The sequence below is a fragment of the Pan troglodytes genome, chromosome 19, assembly GCF_028858775.2.
Source record: "Pan troglodytes isolate AG18354 chromosome 19, NHGRI_mPanTro3-v2.0_pri, whole genome shotgun sequence".
Lineage (NCBI taxonomy): Eukaryota > Metazoa > Chordata > Mammalia > Primates > Hominidae > Pan > Pan troglodytes.
Genome location: NC_072417.2, coordinates 24,140,669 through 24,162,191, shown reverse-complemented (window position 1 = coordinate 24,162,191; position 21,523 = coordinate 24,140,669). Strand labels below are relative to the sequence as shown.

The 21,523-nt window shown below is 50.3% G+C and overlaps 1 protein-coding gene across 1 annotated transcript; it reads right to left on the bottom strand.

The window, feature by feature from the left end:
- Positions 1 to 16,428: 16,428 nt before the first annotated feature.
- SOST (sclerostin) lies at positions 16,429 to 21,523 on the bottom strand. The gene is made up of 2 exons (XM_001153653.7): positions 21,232 to 21,523; positions 16,429 to 18,469 (listed from the first exon to the last, which is right to left on the bottom strand). The coding sequence occupies exons 1-2, from the start codon at positions 21,449 to 21,451 to the stop codon at positions 18,048 to 18,050; spliced, it is 642 nt and encodes a 213-aa protein (XP_001153653.1). The 5' UTR covers positions 21,452 to 21,523; the 3' UTR covers positions 16,429 to 18,047.

Below are 21,523 nucleotides of genomic sequence, written 5' to 3'. Positions count from 1 at the left end.
GTTGTGGGGTTCTGGTACCTCCCATCCCGGCCCCAGCTAGAGCAGGCAGGCCCACAGGAATTTGAATCTGGAGGGAGTTATCAGTGGTGGAGCGTAGAGGCTGCAGGAATCTTCATATAAGTGGAGTCATATAATATGTGGTCTTTTGGTCTGGCTTCTTTACTTAGCATGCTTTCAAGGTTCATCCATGTCGTGGGATATATTAGTGCTTCATTTCACTTCTGATGGCAGGGCCCTGAATTAAGTCCTGCCCTGAGGATCACACTGTTACATCTAGGCCTTGTAGGATTCCTGAGAATTGCATCCCATCTGCCCCTGCTCTGAAATCTACACAGCCTTTGCCATATCCATTTATCGATTTGGCTCAGCAACATCTACTAATGATGCTTAAATCCTGGGCAAGTGTATTTGAAGTGGCCCCAGAGGTTAAAGATCTGGATGTTCTCCCTCCAGCAACAGCACCACTGCCCCACAGCCTGGGGATTTTCTGTTCTGCTTGCTATTAATCACTTACTTATTGCATACTTATATGTGCCAAAAATGGGATCCTCTCTTGCCCTATTGTAAAGTGATACCCATCTTCTAGAAAGCAATCCAGCAATATATGAGAAGAGCCACAGAAATGTGCCCCCTTGGGGAAAAGAAATAATCCTAAGTAGAGAAAAATGTATTTGAGCAAAGTCGTTCATGGCCACATTCTGCCCTTCCATGGCCAGAAATGGATAAAAGCTGAATCTACTGCCAGCAAGTATCACCTCCACTCATTCATGATGCAGAGCGTCCCCACCCTTCCCACTGGGTTGCCTTCCAGAAAACAGCTTCCATGATGCCCAGTAATCTCTGTTTCCCTTGATCTCTCTCATCTCCTTCCTTGTCTAACCTTCTTCTCTTAGAAAAGGAGCTTCATCCCCTTTGGTCAGTAGCCAGCAAATCTGGATTGCTCCCTGTGGCCCTTGTGCTCAAGGCAAATAGAACCACCTGCTCCACATCCTCCCATCTTCTGAGTGGAGGGGGCTTGAGATAATCCACTTCTCTGCTTAGAGTGGATTCTTGATGTATCACTCTAATGATTTATGAGGTTAAAAGGCTCCCTCCTCAGTAGGGGTGAGCTTAAAAGGTTCCCTCCTCAGTAAGGATGAGCATAGAGAGGGAAAAGGAGCTGATAGAACCAGAGAATCCCATCCACCACATTTACGATAGTGAAAACATTAGAAGCCATCCAATGTTCCAAACACCTCTTGTACCAGCCAAGGGGGCTGACCCAAGGCAGGATCCCAGGAGCTAGGGTTGAGTGGGTGGGGGAGGCACTCCAGGCAACAAGGCATCAGATCTGAGGATAGGTGCCAGGCTCAGCCTGACAAGGTAGGCCAAGGGACAGTTCAAGAGAAGCAGCCAGGATAACCTGTTTTATTTTGTTTTTAATTGGGTGCAGACACAAGGGGAGTATGGAAAGCCATTGGCTCAGGTCTCAATGGGTCTCAAATTTAGACTTCTGCTATTTTTTTCTTCAAGTGCAATTGCGTATTTAGTCTCAGAGAGTGACTCTGACAAGACCCAAAGAGAACATTTGTCATTTGGCCTTGACCTTGTCTCCACATCTGGAGAGTTGGTATCACCTGTGGTACCTTATTTGTACATTTCTTGTGAGTTTCATAACAATGTTATACCACATTACTGGTGAAAGGAATATTAATTTGTTCAGTGTAAACACTGAAATAGCTGACAATCTTTTATTTTTAATTTTAATCTATTTATTTGTTTTGAGACTGGGTTACGAGATTGGCTAATATTTGTATTTTGGGTAGAGGTGGGATTTTACCATGTTGCCAAGGTTGGTCCTGAACTCTTGGGCTCAAGAAATCCACCCCCTTTGGCCTCCCAAAGTGCTGGGATTACAGGTGTGAGCCACCACACCCAGCCTAAAATAGCTGACAATCTTTATAACCCTCTTTAGGCATATTTACATTTTATAGTATACTAGGAACCTCAAAAATTGATGGCAATTCAGGTTTTTCCAGTATTCAAGAAGGCATTATCTAAGCTGTCAGATCTAGGGGGGTGGTGAGTGTGATACATAAGTTGGGAGGTAAATCGAAAAGTCTGGAGCAGGCAGAAGAATGCAGGAAGAGGTCAGGGAGTGAAGGACTGGATTGAGAGGGCCAAGATTTGGGGTTTGAACAGAGCTGACTTCAGGGAGCGGGAGTCTGGCCCCAGGTAAAACTTAGTGTCATTGTGTGGGTCAGAAGACAACAGAGGATCCTTAAGGAAACTATGGCCCATCATCTCAGTAGACCAGGCAGCCTTTGGGAATGATGGTCACAAAGACTCTGTGGCAACATAGAAAATGCTAATGGTGTCATACAGAATACAGAACTTTATGGACCTATGGTACAAACACACACATGCATGTGCCTGCACACACGCACACACACACACACACACACACATACACAGAGGAAACAAGACTGGAAGGGGTTACACCTAAATATAAGTAGTGCTCGTGTCCATGGGGTGGAGTGATATTGTGGGTTTATTTGCTCTGTATTTTTAAATAAAACAATGGCTCAACTCAGAAGATAACTGAGTCAGCGTCTCATCCAGCAGCCCCCGGGGCCCCTGGGAGAAGCCACCTCCCACCACCTGGTCAAGAAGATCTAGACAGGCTGAGAGGCTCCCTCTCCCTCTCCTGGGGTCCCGAGCCACAAATCTAAAGCCACATTCCTTGGGTGACCAGGCAGGGACTGGGGGCAGATGTCGAAACTGGCAAGGCCCCACTCTGTGGTACCCAGCCTGCTGTGGCTCCTGTCCTAGTGCCAGCTCCTCTGCTGTCATCCCGTCCCCACCCCACACATCCCCACCTCCCCAGCCAGTTGGGCCCAAGGTGCCCTCACTGATATGTTGGAGGAATAATCTGCTTCTCTCCAGCTCCTCAGGAGACCCGCGTGGGAGGTCCCGCATCACGGGCTACTGAGGCACATGCTGAGTCCCCTCCCATGGGCCTCAGCACACCTACTATGGCTTAGCTCTTCCCACCCAGGACCTCCTCAGGGCTTCTCGGCATTCCAGAAAGACAAGAAGATTTTCTTGGGGCCAAGGCGTTGCTGGGCCTCTCTGTCCCGGCCAGGCCCTCGGCAAGCTCCATGCCTCGACTCTACTGCCTTCTCTCTGGTCCTCTCTGTCACCCTTCAGAGACTTTTAAATCCCATAGTCTGGGCTTCAGGGCCTCCAATAAAAGCAGAATAAGACCTATAAGGACTTAATAGAGCTTTTATCTATAAAAGAGATAGACCTTCTAATCTAACTAGAAACTAAGGTTAAAAAAAAAATGAAAAGAGTTAGACTTAAACTCTTAAAAAAATAAAAAAAGATTCAGCTCTGTCAGAGTCAGCCTGATGTGGTAGACAAATTGCTCATGAATTACTCACGGTGTTTGCTAAAAAATGCTGGTTCCTGGGAGTCTCTGAGCCTACTCTGGCTCTAGAGGCTCCCCAATTTAAAAAAAAGAAAAATGCAGGTTCCTGAGCCTAGCTCCAGAACTACCAAATCAAAATCTCGGGGAGGTGAGGACTGGGAATCTGAATGTGTAACACGTTCCCTAGTTGATTCTGAAGCACACTGCACCGGTGGTTTAGTGGTTTCCATGCCAGGAGGGCATGGCGCCCTCCTTGAGAACCCTGCCTTCCCAGCACTAGCTGCTGGGAGGCTGGCCAGCATAGACACAGTCCTCCTTCCCAAGAGATTCCTAGCCCTGGCGAGGAGGAAGACTCGGTAGGTAACAGGAGTTGCAATATGGGTTTGTACCCAGTTCTTGGGGAGCACAGAGGAGAGGGGAGTTCTCAGAGAGGGAAGATGTCTCAGGGAATGAGTCTCTGGGGCCAGATCCTGAGGGCTCAGTAGCATTGACTAGCTAAAGAAGAGAGCAGAGGTATCCCAAATTGAGGACATAGCATGGGCAGAGGCACAATGGGGAGCTGTAAACAGTTTAGGGCCTGGGCACAGGTAGGGAGTAGAGGGGAGGAGGCCAGAGAGATGAGTGGGGCTGGTCTTCCTGCTGGTTTGTGTTTTGTCCATTTGGCTAATCTGGGAATAATACTTCCCAGAATCCCCTTCTCCAGAGGGGTCTAGGGTAGAGTTGGTCAAAAGAGGAGCTTGCATGAGATTTGGAAAATAAAAGTGAAGCAGCATCCTGACTCTCAGAGGGTTGTCACGGTCATGTGCCGTGATGACACCGAGGCAGAAATATGCCTGGCCAATCCACCTCTCGGGCTGCTGGCTCCCTGTCTGGCCCGTGTTCTGGCCAGCTGGGCTTGCTGAGCTACAGCTGCCCGCAGACCTGTCCACTGGCTCCCTTCACGGCCTCACTCAGGCAGCTGATGTGCTTGCTTCTTGGGCTTCCCTGCAAACTCTGACTTGTCACCCGTATTAGGCCATTCTTGCATTGCTATAAAGAAATATCTGAGACCAGGTGCGGTGGCTCATGCCTCTGATCCCAGCAGTTTGGGAGCCCAAGGCAGGAGGATCACTTAAGCCTAGGAAGAGGAAGTTGCAGTGAGCCAAGATTGCACCACTACACTCCAGCCTGAGCAACAGAGGAAAACTCTGTCTCAAAATTAAAAAATCTAAAAGAAGGAAGGAAGGAAGGCTGACTGACCTGAGTCTGGGTAATTTATAAAGAAAAGAGGTTTAATTGGCTCATGGTCCTGCAGGCGGTACAGGAAGCATGGTGCTGGGCATCTGCTGGGTTTCTGGGGAGGCCTCAGGAAGCTTCCAATCATGTCAAAAGGTGAAGGGGAAGCCAGCACCTCATATGGAGAGGGGGAGCAAGGGAGATAATGGGGGAGAGGAGGGAAGTGCTACACACCTTTTTTTTTCTTAGACAGGGTCTTACTCTGTCACCCAGGCTGGGGTGCAGTGGTGCAACCACAGCTCACTGCAGCCTCAAACTCCCAGGCTCAGGTGATCCTCCCACCTCAGTCTGCCTAGTAGCTGGGACTACAGGTGCACACCACCATTCCTGGCTAATTTTTTTTTTTTTTTTTTTTTGTATTTTTTGCCATGTTGACCAGGCTGGTCTTGAACTCCTGGGCTAAAGTGATCCACCTGACTCAGCCTCCTAAAGTATTGGAATTACAAGCATGAGCCACCATGCCCAGCCAGAAGTCCCTTTTTGTTCTTTTTTTTAATTTTATTTTAGACAGAGTTTCACTCTTGTTGCCCTGGCTGGAGGGTAGTGGAGCGATCTCGGCTCACCGCAACCTCTGCCTCCTGGGTTCAAGCAATTCTCCTACCTCAGCCTCCCGAGTAGCTGGGATTACAGGCATGTGCCACCATGCCTGGCTAATTTTGTATTTTTATTAGAGACAGGGTTTCTCCATGTTGGTCAGGCTGGTCTCGAATTCCTGACCTCAGGTGATCCACCTGCCTCGGCCTCCCAAACTGCTTGGATTACAGGCATGAGCCACCATGCCTGGCAGGAGTCCCTTTTTAAGAGCAGGAAAAATATTTTCCATAAGCAACTCCTCCAACACACACACACACACACACACACACTCAGAGTCCCTCCATGGCTCATCGGGGTAGACCTTTTAATATCCAGGGCTGGAGAAGGACAATCCCTTCATACTTGAACGCTGTGAAGTCTGTGCCCTTGTCCAGGGCACCTGCCAGGAGGAGTAGGCAGTGGGTCCGGTCTTTCAGTGGAGGGTTTCTGCAGCTTCAGATCGTCTCTAGGAGTCTGGAGGTCTATCTTATGGCTTGTATTTCTGTAACCGAGTCATGCCTGCTTGAAGATAAGAAGATCAAACCACAGGATGCTGTGGCTTCTCCTATCCCAGGGGCCTCGAGGACAAATCAGTTCCCTTCCTGGGGGACCAGATCCTCCTGGCTGGGATCTTCAGTCCAAGTTGGTTCAATTTATATCCTTCACGTCTGGCTTCTCCTGCATGTCCAAGTCACAGGAATTTTAAGTCAGGATCTTCTCTGCACCCCTGAGCATGACAGCCAGCCCCTGCCCTCATGAAGCTCCCAGTCTAAGGGAAGAAATAATAAATTGGTGGCCGGGCATAGTGGCTCATGCCTATAATCCCAGCACTTTGGGAGGCCAAGGTGGGCAGATCACTTGAGGTCGGGAGTTCGAGACCAGCCTGGACAACATGGTGAAACCCCATCTCTACTAACAATACAAAAATTAGCCAGGCGTGGTGGCATGTGCCTGTAGTCCCAGCTACTCAGGAGGCTGAGGCAGGAGAATAACTGGAACCTGGGAGGCAGAGGTTGCAGTGAGCCAAGATCATGCCACTGCCCTCCAGCCTGGGTGACAGAGCAAGACTCTGAGATTATTATCTCAAAATAATAATAATAATAAAATAATAATAATAAATTGGCAGTTAGAGGGCACTTTGCCAAGGCAATATGAGGGAAACTACAATCTGTCAGGAAAACACAGGGGAAGGCCCTAACTGGCCCAGGAGGCTCAGCGGGGCATCCAGGAGGATGTATGAGAGCCGAGGAGGGAGTAGAAGGTGATGTAGGAAAACCACTTAGCTGAAAGACTCGCTGCCCAAAGGCCGGAGGTGGGAGAGAGTGCGGGACTTGCAGGAACTAAGAGGAGCCCAGAGAGGCATCTGAGAAGAGAAGGGCTTGGAGAGCTGGGAGCATCAGATCGGGTTTAGCCTGGGGGCCTGGCTGAGGTGAGTGCTCTCCATCCTAAGGCCACAGGAAGCAGAGGAGGGACAGGATCAGATTCTGCGCCCAGATGAAGACTGGCTTAGAGGAGGTGAGTCCAGAGGCCAGGAGAATATCAGAGGCCAGGACAAGGGAGACGGCGGCCAAACCAGGGAAGTGGCACTGGAGAGAAATGGATGGATTCAAGAGACGTTAGGCAAATGGACAGAAAACAGAAACCGCGCACGTGGTGGTTGGTGAGTTGAATGCATGCAGGAGATAGGGGCCCAAGGGAGAACCATAGGGGGTTGATTCCAAGGGTCTGGTGGAGCCCCTGAGGGGTTGGAGACACCCGGCTGGTCAGCCACACAGTCTGGTATTAAATGACACACGGCTGGTCAGCCACACAGAAGCTGGGCAGTGTGAATGGGTCCTGTACCGACTTCAGAGTGTGCACCTCTGTCTCCCCAGACAGCAACAGAAGGACCAGGGAAAATTTAAAAGGGAGTCTATGAATGATATTGTAATATAAAATCTCTAATGAAGATGTGACTACTAGAAAAAAGGGAAATAAAGCGATTGAGCAAAGGAAAACAACTTGTGCATAAAGAAGCAAAGAACAAGCAACTGAAAAGCTCAAAACATTTTTCCAGGCCTGGGGGATGAGGTGGAGAGAGTCTCTTACTCCCACTCCAGGAGGAGGGCTGCCTGGAACTAAAGTTGGTGCTTATGATCTGGTATTTAAATGACAGTGGTGGTGTTAGCGGTAGCAGAGCAATTGTGCCAGGGCCCACCGACCCCTTGCTGGTTCACTCAGTTGCCAACATATACTGATATACTGAGCACCTGCTGCAGGCCAGGCTCTGTGGTCTCAGATCTCAAGAACAAGCCAGCTCAGTCCCTGTCTAATAGAGCTTACAACTGGGCAGCGGAGGCAGACCTGCCATGAGACAAATATAAAATGACAACTTGTGACAAGGGTTAGGAAAAAGAATAGTGGAATCCTGTTTTAGATGGGATGGTCAGGGAAGGCCTCTGAGGAGGTGATATTTGAGCCGACATCGGATGGATGGTAGAGAATGCAAGAAGAGTGTCCCTGGCAGAGGGAACAGCATCGTCATAATTGGGGAGCTGGTGCTTTCGAGGAACTAACAGACAGGCAGGGTGGGTGGAGGGTGGGAGCCAGGGCTGGGCTGGGGGTTGTGAGGACACTCACAAGAGACCAGTTGGAGAGGGGGCGGGGGCTGACCATGCAGGAATTGGAATCTTTCAGTAAAGTCCAGACCAAATGATTCTTCAGGGTCCTTGTTCCCCCAGGTTTCAATGACACTTTAAAGGTGTTGTCGTAAAAGGCTGGGGAGTCTGTTTCTATGCCCCCAATCTCATTTAAGAAGGGGGGCATCCAGGCCATCATGGAACAGGTGACCTGGAAGATGTTCCTTGGTCCAGTTTCTGCAAACTGCCCCGCAGCATTTTTAGAAAATGTTCCCTTTTAGATTCGATTTATCTTAGCCAAATTGACCAGGGAAAATAGGTGCCTACAAATAGCGATCACTGGCAAACAAGGAGAGTTATTATCTTAAATTAAGGCTGGTTTCTAACAACAAAAAAAAACCCACCAAATGCCACTGGGCCACCCCCCACCAACCCCGATCCCCAGCGCATACGTGAGGACGATGGCTCCACCACCCTCCCTGTAAGTACCAGGCTCAATGCCGGGCTCTGTGCAAAGGGAAGGAAACAGACAGAGGAAGGAAGGCAAGAGATTAGAGAAGCTGACAGATGTAAATAGCCTCAGAGGAGCCACACTGTCCCGGCATTTCTCCCCAGGGAGCCTTTTGTACCAAGGAATCTGGATGCCTGAAAGAAAAATGGTATCATTTATTTCTTTAGTCAGAGCTGAGCTGTTTTCTTCAGACATAGAAATAACCTAACATCACACACCAAATTGTTGGCCAAATGACAGAGATACCTGTAATGTGGGTGCTTAATAATGTCCAGGGTAAACAATCATGGACTTGGTTTCTTGGGAAGGGCCCCGTTCCCCCCCATGGTTGCAAAGCTACAGAGGGACTTGAATGAAATAAGTGCTTTGGAAAAGTTGTCCCAAAGTTCTTGCCTGCTGCTGAGCTGGGAGGAAGCTGGGCTTTTCATTTCTGCTGCTCAAATCATGCCCCAGCAGCCAAACATCCATTAATTCAACAAATATTTATGGAGCCCGGATTCTGGCCAAGCCCTGTGCAAAAGCACTGAGGCTACAAATGTGCAAAGGCTGGGGTCCTGTCCTCAATAGCCTCATAGTCCAGAGGGGAGACGGCCAGGTTCAGCCTGTGTGTCAATCTTGTAACACAGCCTGGATGTGGCGTGGTGGTCAGCTCTGTGGAGGAGGCAGTCTCCTCAAAAGGAGACTTGAAGGGGTATTTCCAGGCCAGAGGAGTTGGAGGAGGGGATCCTAGGCAGACTAAGGAGAATGTGCAAAAGCAGAGGCTTGAAACCCCCGGGGCGATTTAGAAATTAAGAGAAATACGATATTGCAGAGAACAAAGTGCTAAGGAAGTCAGCGGTCAAATGCGTGGCTGGACAGGTAGACAGACACCAGATCATGTACTTGTAAGCTAAGGAGTTTAGAGTTGACCTTTTAGGTAATAAATTCCATGGAGGAATTTGAGCGGGGAAATGGCATGATTAGATTTTTGTATTAGAACACTCACTCCTCTCTGTCCTGAAGAAACTCTAGCATATGTCGCATCAGGAGACAAATTCAGGCATCTTCCTTAGTGCATTGGGTTTGATGGTGAAAACACTGGAAACAAACTAAATCAGTAGAAAAATAGATAAGCAGGCCAGGCGCAGTGGCTCACGCCTGTAATCTCAGCACTTTGGGAGGCCGAGGCAGGCGGATCACCTGAGGCCAGGAGTTCGAGACCAGCCTGGCCAACATGGTGCAACCTCATCTCTACTACAAATACAAATAATTAGCTGGGTGTGGTGGCACACACCTGTAGTTCCAGCTACTCAGGAAGCTGAGGCAGGAGAATTGCTTGAACTCAGGAGGCAGAAGTTGCAGTGAGCCAACATTGCGCCATTGCACTCCAGCCTGGGTGACAGAGCGAGACTCTGTCTCAAAAAAAAAAAAAAAAAGAAAAATAGATAAGCAAATAGTGGTATAGTCATAAAATATAATACCATTCAAGATTTTAAAATAATCCAACATGGCTAGATCTTAAAAGCATAATTTTGAGTAAAAAAAAAAGGTGAGTTTCAGCATATGTATGGTATGATAAAATGCATGTGAAATTTAAAAACACACGTTTGTATATTGATTATAAATAATATATGTAGGACGCTATGAAAACATGGATTGTTGCCTTTGGAAACAATCCATGGAGGGAAAGGCATGGAAAGAGAAATACATAGAATTTTTCTATTGGTTTTATATCTAAAAGAAATATGGGCGGGGCATGGTGGCTTACACCTATAATCCCAGCACTTTGGGAGGCCAAGGCAGGAGGATCACTTGAGCTCAGGAGTTTAAGACCAGCCTGGGAAACATAGTGAGACCTTGTCTCTAATAAAAATAAAAAACATTAGCTAGGTGTAGTGGCGCACACCTGTAGTCTCAGCTTCTTGGGAGGCTGAGGTAGGAAGACCACTTGAGCCCAGGAGATAGAGGCTGCAGTGAGCTATGATTGTGCCACTGTACTGCAGTCTGGGCAACAGAGTGAAACCCTGTGTAAAAAATAAAGAAATACTGTAGATGGAGCTAAAATGCTAACATATTAAATTTCCTGTGTTTAAAATATTTTTTGAACTTTGCTTTTTAAAAAAACAGAGAAAGTAAAATCCATCTGGCAGCGGCATAGCAGATGGAAGGGAGGGGATTGGGGAATGGGACCCCGAGCCAGTCTCTGTCTCCACACAGCTCCTCCTGGGTGGAGGAGAGCTGGAGGCCGATCTTGGGGGACCCGGGGAGTAATGCATGCAGAGAACACTTCACCTTCTTGGGCTGCTTTTGGCCTCTGGGCAGAGCGGAGGCGTGGTCCTGGCATCTTGTCTAGTGTCCCTGGAAGATACGGGGCTCTGTCTTGATCGGAACTGGCAACCATTCTGACCTGGGATGTCAGTATCATTTTTGGACACCTGCCAACCAAGGGTCAGAAACAGGAGGATTTTAGAATACCTGGGAAAGCTTGGCATTGTATATTCAGAGTAAAGATGGTGTGAATGTGTGTGTGTGAATGTGTGTGTGCATATGCAAGCACATGTGCAAATCCAGAAGCACAGTGAAGGTGAGTGTTCCCCAAGGGGGTTTGCAGTGGATGCAGTGACGAATACATTCACTGATGAGGATGCTCTTCTATAGTTCAGAGAAGTAAGAATGAATCATGAATCTTTCCAGAAGGAATTCATTTCTAGACTCCTTCTTACCTTTCAGATCTCCATCGCCTGACCTAGAGTCTCGGCTGAATAGCATAAACCTGTATCCATCTACATATATTTATACATCTGGCTTAGAGCCACAGCAGGGAAGAATTCACAGCAGGATCTTATAGGCACACAGCCTATAAGATCTTATAGATTACAGCCTGGATCTTATAGGCATCCATTAAAGAAAACTACAGGCATTTCCGCAACTGCATATGAATTGTGTCACATCTGTATGTGCTAGAAGGAGTTCAAGGGCATCAATATTCCTATTGTAATACATCTGCCCAGTGCTAGCAGCATTACTTAAGCAAACCTATCAAGAGCCTAAAGAATAAAGATGTGGCCGGGTGCGGTGGCTCACACCTGTAATCCCAACACTTTGGGAGGCCGAGGCGGGGGAATCACGAGGTCAGGAGATTGAGACCATCCTGGCTAACACAGTGAAACCCCGTCTCTACTAAAAATACAAAAACAAATTAGCCGGGCATGGTGGCACGTGCCTGTAGTCCCGGCTACTCAGGAGGCTGAGGCAGGAGAATCACTTGAAGCCAGGAGGCGGAGGTTGCAGTGAGCCGCGAGATCGCACCACTGCACTCCAGCCTGGGCGACACAGTGAGACTCTGTCTCAAAAAAAAAAAAAAAAAAAAAAAAAAAAAAAAAGAATAAAGATGTGCACCAGCTTGGGCAACAAAGTGAAGCCCCATCTCTAAAAAAATACAAAAATTAGCCGGGCATGATGGCAACTGCCTGTAGCCCAGCTACTCAGGAGGGTGAGACAGGAGGATGGCTTGAGCCTGGGAGGCAGAGGCTGCAGTGAGCCATGATCGCTGCCACTGCACTCCAGTCTGGGTGACAAAGCAAGACTTTGTCTCAAAAAAAACATGTATAGCTACATAATTAATAATATGCAAATATTCTTCTTTAGGGTCACTTAGGTTTTCAACATACAGACCCAAGAGAAGGTACAGAGACTCATTCTCTCTCTCTTTCAATCACACACACACACATACACACACACACACACACACACACACCCCTCTTCACTATAATTATAATTACTATGTTGGCTTCCAGATCAGGGGTTAGAGCCTTGGCATGGAGACGCCTGAAAAGGCACCCAAGGCAATTAGTGGTGTCCCTTCTCCACCCCCTACATACCTTCAGGCCCTTTGCACTTGCTGCTCCCCCTCCCAGTGCACACACCCCCAGATCCTTGTGTGGCTCCCTCTCCCACCACATTTTGGTCTTAGCTCAAATGCCACCTCCTCAGAAATGCCTGGCCTGGCCACCTTCAGGGCTGTCTATATGCTCACCCACTTTATTTTTCTTTGGAGAACTTTCCATTCCCGGACATTGTACTAAATGTTTATTTGTTATCCGTCCATTATCCATCTCCTTGCCAGCACTCCCTGTGAGCTCCATGAGGCTCCAAGATTACAACCACATGCCCAGAGCTAGGGTGGTGCCTGGCTCACAGCTGGCATCCAGTCAGTAGCAATGGAATGAATGAATGATCACCCTCTCTTCCTCTCCATCCCCACCCTCTCCTTTTTCACTTCCTCTCCCGCCCCATCTCCCCTGCCTCCGCCTTAAATCTGCTGGCATGACCAGCCCTCAGGAAGTTGTCAGGCAGGGGAGGTGTGTGCTCTGCACCCCTCTCCTTCCATCTCTCTTTCCCACCTCCCTTATGGGTACCTATCTCTCCTACCTGCAGCTGCTCGCTGCCAGCTCTGGCCCTCTTGGTGGGCAGAAGCTTAGGCACCCCAGACAATTGTAGGGAAATTGGGCATTGGAGGGCAGCCGTAAGAAAGGATTCAGTACCTGCCAAGGAATGATGAATTTAGTCTCTCACCCATGAACAGGCATGCACTTTCAGGGCTCAGGTTCGGTCTCTAAAGCAGAACGTCATTCAGGGCACCCTTCAGTACCCATGACCCAGTGTCTCGCCTTTCCTGCAGGAGTCGGTGCTGCCACTATGGTGACTCAGCCCCTCTCTTCTCCTCATTCATTACCTGGGTTCTTCCTGCAGTGATTGACAGTATCCTTTTTTTTTTGAGATGAAGTCTTGCTCTGTTGCCAGGGCTGGAGGGCAGTGGCACAATCTTGGCTCACTGCAACCTCTGCCTCCTGGGTTCAAGCCATTCTCCTGTCTCAGCCTCCCGAGTACCTGGGATTACATGTGCATGCCACCATGCCTTGCTAATTTTTGTATTTTTAGTAAAGATGGGGTTTTGCCATGCTGGCCAGGCCAGTCTCTAACTCGTGACCTCAGGTGATCCACCCGCCTTGACGTCCCAAAGTACTGGGATTACAGGTGTGAGCCACCACGCCCAGCAAGTTGCAGCTCTTAATAGCATGGGCACCATATAATTTACTGCCCAAATTGGGTCATTTTTTAGGGTAGAAGTGGGAGCTGTTAATAATTACGCTCGGCCTACAGGTGTAAACGAGACCACCCTGGGCAAACCAGGCACATGGTCGCATTGACTAAGAGGAATATTCCCCTGCCTCCTGCATCTCCAGCCACAAAAGGAGCCTCAGCTGTTGGTCAAAGCTGCCCAATAGCTGAGCCCTTGCCTGCCCTTGGACAAGGGAGAAGACAGAGGGCAGGTTCCAAGAATGGGGTGGGGATGTGGCAGGAAGGACGGTGCAGGCCCCAGAGCTATAATCAATGATCTGGGAGCCAGGTTGTGGAGCACAGGGCTGTGTCAAGGAGCAGGTGGGAGGTGGGCGGGTGTGGGACATGGCACCAGCATTTGGTGTCTGTGACTCTGAACTTGGCTTACTCGCAGGTGGCTTCTGCAGGCTCTCCACCCCCCCAGCTGCGTAAGTCCTGCCTGATTCAAGGAAAACAGGGAATTTTGGGGTCCTGTGGCTCCTCCAACATTCTTTTCCTTTACCTCCTTGTGTAAATGTGGCCTGATTTGTACTTGGAGCATAAGTAGACCCCTACAGAGCGTGTGTGTGTGTCTGTCTGTGTGTGTGTGTGAGAGAGAGAGAGTGAGAGAGAGAGACAAAGAGAGAGAAAGGGACCTATTTCCTTCTATCCCTCTGTCTGTCTTACTCTCAGACTATTAATACAAGCCCTGAGTCTGGCTGTACCCCCAGAACATGTGCCCCGCCCCCTACAACAAAATGCTGCCCCTCCCAGGTAGGTCTGTTGTTTGTTCCTTTTCTGATTGGCGCCAGGCTTATAGACCCCATGTAGGTAGAATATAACTTTCCATAAATAACCTCTAACCCGACCTACAATTTAGCCTTCAGGTTTTTTTCCCCCTCGTGGTAATGGGATTGCAGCCTGGGCTGATCCATCCTGTATCTTCAGGTCCCAGAAAGCAGACCCTAGGTTTGGACATTGCTTGGAATTCCTGGTACCCCCATGTTGCCTTGCACATGGCAAGGACTCGGTACATGTTGAGGAATGGTGGATTCTCTTCTACCCATGAGCAGCCATGCACTTGCAGTCTTTGCTTGGGCTATGCCTTCTGCCTAGAAGCCCCCTTCTCCACCTGGAAAATCTCTAAGCAGCACCCACTTTGTGAAGCTTTCCCTAACCACTATCCCTCATCCCCTCCACAGAGCAAATTACTCCTATCTTGGGTTCCCATAACACTTGGTACAAAACAGTGTGACCTGGTTATTGCCCATGTGCCCACCAGGTTCTAAGCAGCTCAAGCGAGGGGTAGGGCAAGGAACTGAGCCCAAGTATGGCTGTGGGCAAAACATTTAACCCCTTGGTGCTTCAGTCTCCTCAGATTCAAACACCAACCTGGGGCTGGGTGTGGTGGCTCACGCCTGTAATCCCAGCACTTTGGGAGGCCGAGGCAGGCAGATCACTTGAGGTCAAGAGTTCGAGACTAGCCTGGCCAACATGGTGAAACCCCGTCTCTATCAAAAATACAAAAATTAGCCAGGCGTGGTGGCACGCACCTGTAATCCCAGCTACTCTGGAGGCTGAGGCAGGAGAATCACTTGAATCCGGGAAGGCAGAAGTTGCAGTAAGCCGAGATCGTGACACTGCACTCCAGCCTGGGCAATAGAGCGAGACTCTGTCTCAAAACAAACAAACAAACAACACAAACCTGACCCAGAGCCCGTGTCCCCACCCACTGGACCGCACTGCCTCTCAGGGATGGAAGATGTCTCTGTTTCCTACCTGCTCTCATATTCTGGGCCCTGAGACACTCATGATGCATGGATTTTCTGCAGGGGCTCACTGAAGCCTCCTCGGGGGCTGGAGCCCCAGGAAGGGACCGGCCACCGATACCCACTCACACCTATCAAAGACTTGATGATGATGATTAATTCAAGTGGGTTATTGGTAGTTAAACTGACAAGTCATCAGGAGGGACCTCAGCTTTCTTTGTGGGGGTGGGTTCCCCCAAGGTAGGCTGGACTTAATTTAAAGCTTTCCAGTTGACCATCCCACCTTAGGGCAACTGAAGAGTAACTTTAGGGTTACTCTTCATCTGAAGATGCTAACTCAGCTAGCATCCAGCACTATTAAGACACCTTGGGGAGGCGAGACTTTGAGAGAAGTGCAGGAGGCTGGCCCACTTTTAAAGATCCTACATTTCTACCGGGGAGGCATCAAATCCACACTTCGAAGAAGATAAAGTTTCCTGTGAGCTGGTCCTGAATTGTACTTGGCTTTGTGTTGTCTATGCCAATACTAAGCAGGACTTGGCCAGGCTGGTCCTCCATGAATGACTGTCAAATGGAAAACAGAATTAGGAACCAAAGTAGTGGTGTAGACAAAAGGGGCTGGAACCTCAGAGGAGAGAGGGATCATGGGAGATTGGAACATCTCTGGAAGGTTAGGGGAAGAGATGACAAGTAATGTGAATCCTAAAGAAAGCGGATTAGTTATTGGGGGTGCTAAGTGTGGATGGCAAACTAAGGAAGCAGGGATCTGCATGACCATTTGGAGTCAGTAGGAAGCTTGGTGGAGTGGGAGGTGGGAGTCAAGCAGAGAAGGCCTCCCATGTCAGATAGGGAAACTGCACTTGATCCTGGGCAAGAGGGAGCTATGGAAGGCTTTTGAGCAGGGGAGTGATACAATGAGAACAGCATTTTGGAAGCCAGCATGGAGGGGAGGCTGCTAAAAGGATACAAGGCTGAGGTTATTACCATGCCCTGGGTGAAGAAATGCGGTCTGGGTTTGGAAAGGAAGGGATAAACATGACTTTTCAAAGGAAGACATAATTGCCACAAGGGCCACCAGAGAGCCGTCAAAGGTGTGTCCAAGGTTGGAGCTCTAGTGACCAAGAGAAGGGTGTCAACTTTGACAGAAATGACATCATGTGTGGTTGACAAAATGAGACCACATCCTTTCGGTCATGATTCATTGTCTTTATTAACAATGTCTCTGGACTCTGGAAGAACAGACTGTTAATTCATAAAGCAATATTAACATTGTCATTCTCTACAAGAAAAACTTTTGCATAAATAACTTAAGTGAGAAAATAAATATGTAACTTAACTCTTTAAAAACCACTACTTTCATTCTTGTGGACAAGTCCCACGTGGAAGAATTACAAAAAAACGACCAGTCCTGCAGGCTTTCATATGTCATGTGCTTCTGTTTAAAACTTTTTTTTTTTTAACAATTAAAAACTACACAGAAAGTAAGAGGTTGTCTGGAAATGATTTTCAAAAAGATTTTTGGGTGGCAGCTATTATGCTCTGCAGTTTCTCAGCATATGTACAGCACTTGTAGTTTTTCCCCCAATAATATTCTTTTAGTGTAAGATATGCCATCACATGTAAGAGCAGTAAGAAGCTGTTTTCTAGGCAGAAATGTGTCTGTGAGTGGCGGGCAGAAGGCGGTGTCTCAAAAGGGATGTGCTGGTCTGTGAGTTTCTGATGGCTGCTCCCTCGGGCCTGCAAGGCCAGTGTCCTTGAACCTTTCACTTCTCTTCGGAAGGTGACTTTAAAATATGGCTATGGGTCGGGGGAGGGATGCTGCTCTTTGGGAAGTTGGGGCGGATGTGATTTCTATCCCTCCCACCACCCTCGGACCCTCTCCTTTTCTACCCCAATGGATGATGTTATTTCTTTGAGATGGAGGGGTGGAGGTAGCCAAACATCTGGGGAAGCCAGGCTGGGAAGCAGCATAGCTTCTTCCAGGAGTTTGTCAGCCGTAAATATGTCAGCCATAAATAGACTCTTTACTTTTTTTTTTTTTTTTTTTTCTGTTTGTTTTTCATCTTTGGCTGTCAGAAGAGAGCATCACAACTCTGAAATCTGGAAGTGACCTTGGCACTGAATCAATGCAACCGCATTCATTCTTTCTCTTTCTCTCTCTCTCTCTCTCACCTCTGCCCATTCAAAAGGCACTGGAGTCCTTGGAATCATATGCCAATAGTCTCCTCGAGATCCTATTCCCACCTCCACCCTCATTTTACAAAGTGGAAATTGAGGTCCCGAAGGAGAATTGTGTAGTTCAAGGTTACACAGCAAGTTAGTGGCAGAGCCAGGACTAGAAACCACATCTACAGTTGCCCCCAGTCTTGTGCTCTGGGCACGCCTCAGGCTTTCTGATGGGCAGCGAGGTGCAAGGGGGAATCTTATCCAACTTTCTTAACCAGTCCCTGGACTTTCACACTCCCACACCGCTCCCTTAAAACCCCAGGGCGGTGAAAATGCTTCCATTTCTGCCTCCTCTGAAGTGGGACCAGCAAAGGTAGGCGGCCCCAGAGGCGGGGCTGCGTGGCTCAGTGTCTGTGACTCTCAATTCCCTCCCCTGCCCCGTGGGACCCCTCAGCTGGCGGGCTGAGGGGGGCCTTGCCGGCGCCTCAGGGATTCCTCAGGGCCTGGAAGGTCTCAGCCCCCTGCCCTGGGTTGCAGGCATTTACAATGAAATATAAACAATCAAACCACGCGCAGAGGACAGAAATGTGGGGCGCGGGTTCAGGGCCGGGGCGCCCGCCGGTGGGGAGGGGCGCGGGCGGGCTCTAGTAGGCGTTCTCCAGCTCGGCCTGGTTGGCTTTGGCGCTCCGGGCGCGGGGCCGCGGCTTCCGGCCCTTCTGCGGCCGAGCGGCCTCGGTCCCGAAGTCCTTGAGCTCCGACTGGTTGTGGAAGCGGGTGAGGCGCTTGCACTTGCACGAGGCCACCAGGCGCACCTTGCGCGCGCGCGGCGCCGCACCACCGGGACACAGCAGCTGCACGCGCTGCGCGCGGTAGCGGTCGGGGATGCAGCGGAAGTCGGGCCCACTAGGTCGCCACCACTTGCCGCGGCCGATGGCGTTGGGCAGCAGGCGCGCCGGGCCGCACTGGCCGGAGCACACCAGCTCGGTGACCGGCTTGGCGCTGCGGCACGGCCCATCGGTCACGTAGCGGGTGAAGTGCAGCTCGCGGCAGCTGTACTCGGACACGTCTGTGGAGAGAGGCGCGCGTGAGGGTGGCCGCCCGCCTGGCCACCCCTGCCCTGGACCGGCCCGTCTCTCTCCACCCCAGCCCTGCTTTTGCCAAGCCTGTCTCCAGAGGCTTTTGCCCCTGAACATCTATTGCAGGAAGGTCCCAGATGCTCTAGAGCTGGTGGAAAGCTCTCCTGCGCACCCTGTCCCCTCGGAGCCAAATGACTGCTGGGGTTCAAACATCAGGGTTCCATCGCTCACTGCAGGTGTCATCTTGGGCAAGTTCCTTAACCTCTCTCTTCTTCCTGTCTGCAAAATGGGCCGCCCCAAGCATTGCGAGTTAATTCATTACACACGCAATGCAGAGAATACCATTTGGCACATATAGCTGAAAGCGTCGGCTGTTATGTATTATTATTATCATTTCTCTTCTGGGGTCTTCTTATGATTTAAGCCACACTTGTGCCGCAGGGTCCCTGGCCTGGGCAGGGTAAGTACTCAGCACACCTTCTGCCTGGCTCTGGCTTCTCCCAAATTCCTTTTCCAGCCACTTGGGAGGGGTGGACAGGGGATGGAGAAAGGAGTAGAGGTTAATTGAAGGTAATAAATCAGGGCAGCTGCTGTGGAGGCGAGGGACTGAAGGGGAGGTGATCAGGACAGGAATTCATTAGACTTGAAAGGAATCAAAGGCAGTGTGTCCAACCCCCTCATTATCAATGAGAATATTGAGGCCCAGCCAGAGAAAAGAAATTGCCCAAAAGCCTGGGCTGCATCTCCGGACTCCACTTCCCTGGGGTCCCAGCACCTTTTGGCTCCGGCAAGAGTGGAGGCTCTGCGTTCGAGCATCCATGGGAGGCTGGGCTGGGGGATGGAGCTGAGGGCTGCTTTTTACTGTAGGTACTTTCCTACCATAGGGGCCCTGAGCTCTGTCCCAAAACCTACAGGTTCAGCTGCCACAAACATTGACCTGGCTCTCTGCTGGGCACATTTCTTGTTCTGTGTTATCTGAATGGGCGCCTCATGGTGATACTCCCTGGGCAGGCAGAGATTGGGCTCTGAGGCCTGGCCTGATCCCCTGCACACACCTTGACCATGTCTCCTATGGTGGACTTAGATGGGTGGGAGCTTTTTAAATAGCTGGTCGTCGTGTGAGTACCAGTCCACCCCCAAAGGTTTCATGGGGATAGTTCCAATGTGACAAGAAAGAATGAAAAATAGTCTGAAGACCAAACCAGAGAGGGGACAGAGAAGGCCACCCACCCCCACCCCCACTCTGAAGAGCAAGCACAGCAGGGGAGATGTGGCCACTGCCATCGTCTGGGGCTGCTTTCTGGTTTGTGGGCTGGTTTGCATCCTCACCTCTGCAGGGCTGGAGTGTGTGTGTGGTCAGGGGGGCATTTGCCCAGGGAAGGGGGCATTTTGCGGCTTTTCGAGAATAGCGCCCCTAGGCCAGGCACTTCCTCTGCAGATCATGACTTTGTTTTGAGCATGTGGCTTCCTCGGGGGCTGTGGCCTCTCGTGGGAGTCCAGCAAGGTGGACATTTTGTGTTTGGGTTCCTTACAGCCCTTCGGGCAGTCACTGGAGCCCAGCTGACCTTGCCTAGAAGGGGAGCTGTGGGAGGAGGCGCCCTTGTCCTCCATTTTGAAGACAGAGGGTCCTGGCTGGCCTCCCATGGAGTTGCCCTTTTTAGCACCCCATAGCCCCAACAGGTTGTGAGGCAGGGAGGGTTGGGGTCCAGGAGCCTGGGCAGTGGACTTCTCTGCCACCTGGATAATGGTCAGAGGACAGGGAAGCTCTTAGTCTGAAGTGTCATTCCAGACGCCCCCATGGCCTCATGATTCCTGCCAATTGTAGAGCCAGATGCACACTGTCACCTGGGCTTCTCTGTGCAGGCCTGACCAGGAACCCAGGGTTCCTCTTCCTTCTCCCTCCCCTGGAATGAGGCAAGGTTGGGACTGGGGTGGCTGCTGAGGACAGATGTCCCTACTCCTGCACAGAGGATGCTGCTCTCCCCTCCAGGGCCTGGACTCAGCTGCACCCATGTCAGGGGCTAAAACTGTGCCGAAAACTCCCATTCCTTCAAGTGACAGCTCCCTGGGCAGGCCGTGGGCAATGCACACTGCAGGGGTGCCTCTCTGGCCTTCCTCTCCCACTGCTTTGTGGAGATCTGTCCCCCACACCCCCCCACACACCAGGGCTATCTTGCAGTTGGATCAAACCAGGTTCACACCTCAGCTCTTCTCACTACCAAGTTACTGAGTGCCTGGAGCCTGTTTCTTCCCCTTCGAGCTGGGGGTTCACCTCCTGGGGATTCCATGATGTGGGTCTGTGTGGTGGGGACAGCCACCACCAGCATAGAGTGTCTGGTGCCCCACAGGTGCTGTTCTGTGGATGGGAGGCTCCCTTACCTTGTTCCCTTCCCAGTGGTACCAGCAGCTGGACGTGGCTCCTATATTCCCAGGAGGAGATTCTTTAAAACCTTTTCTTTTCTGAGCCCCTGAGCCTGTTCTGATGCCCTGATGCCATACCCTCACCACCCCAGCCTCCTCCCTGCCCTGGGCTCTCACCAACGTCTGTTGCCTCATGCCTCTGCACCTGAATTTGAAGGCTGCACCAGCGAGCCATCCTTCCCCCACCTCCAGGCAAGACTGTTCCTCGACCAGTGCTGGCAGAGGCCAGCAATCTTCACTGGGTCTACCCCAGTCTTCCAAGCCTCCCAAAGAGAAGTTTCTAAAACCTCCCCAGGATCTTTTACTAAGAATTCTCTCCTCCACCCCATACCTTTGGTCTCAAAGGGGTGGTGGGGAGGCCGCCCTCCGTTCTCCGCCCGGTTCATGGTCTTGTTGTTCTCCAGCTCCGGTGGAGGCTCGGGGTACTCTCCGAGCTCGGGGATGATTTCCGTGGCATCATTCTTGAACGCCTGCCACCCCTGGCCCTCCACTACACGGAAGGCTGTGTGTACCAGCAGGCAGACGAGACACAGGGCCAGTGGGAGCTGCATGGTGCCAGCCAGAGGAGGGCACGCCACCTTCCAGTAGCACAGGCTCTGGTCTCCAGCCGAGACACGGTCGCC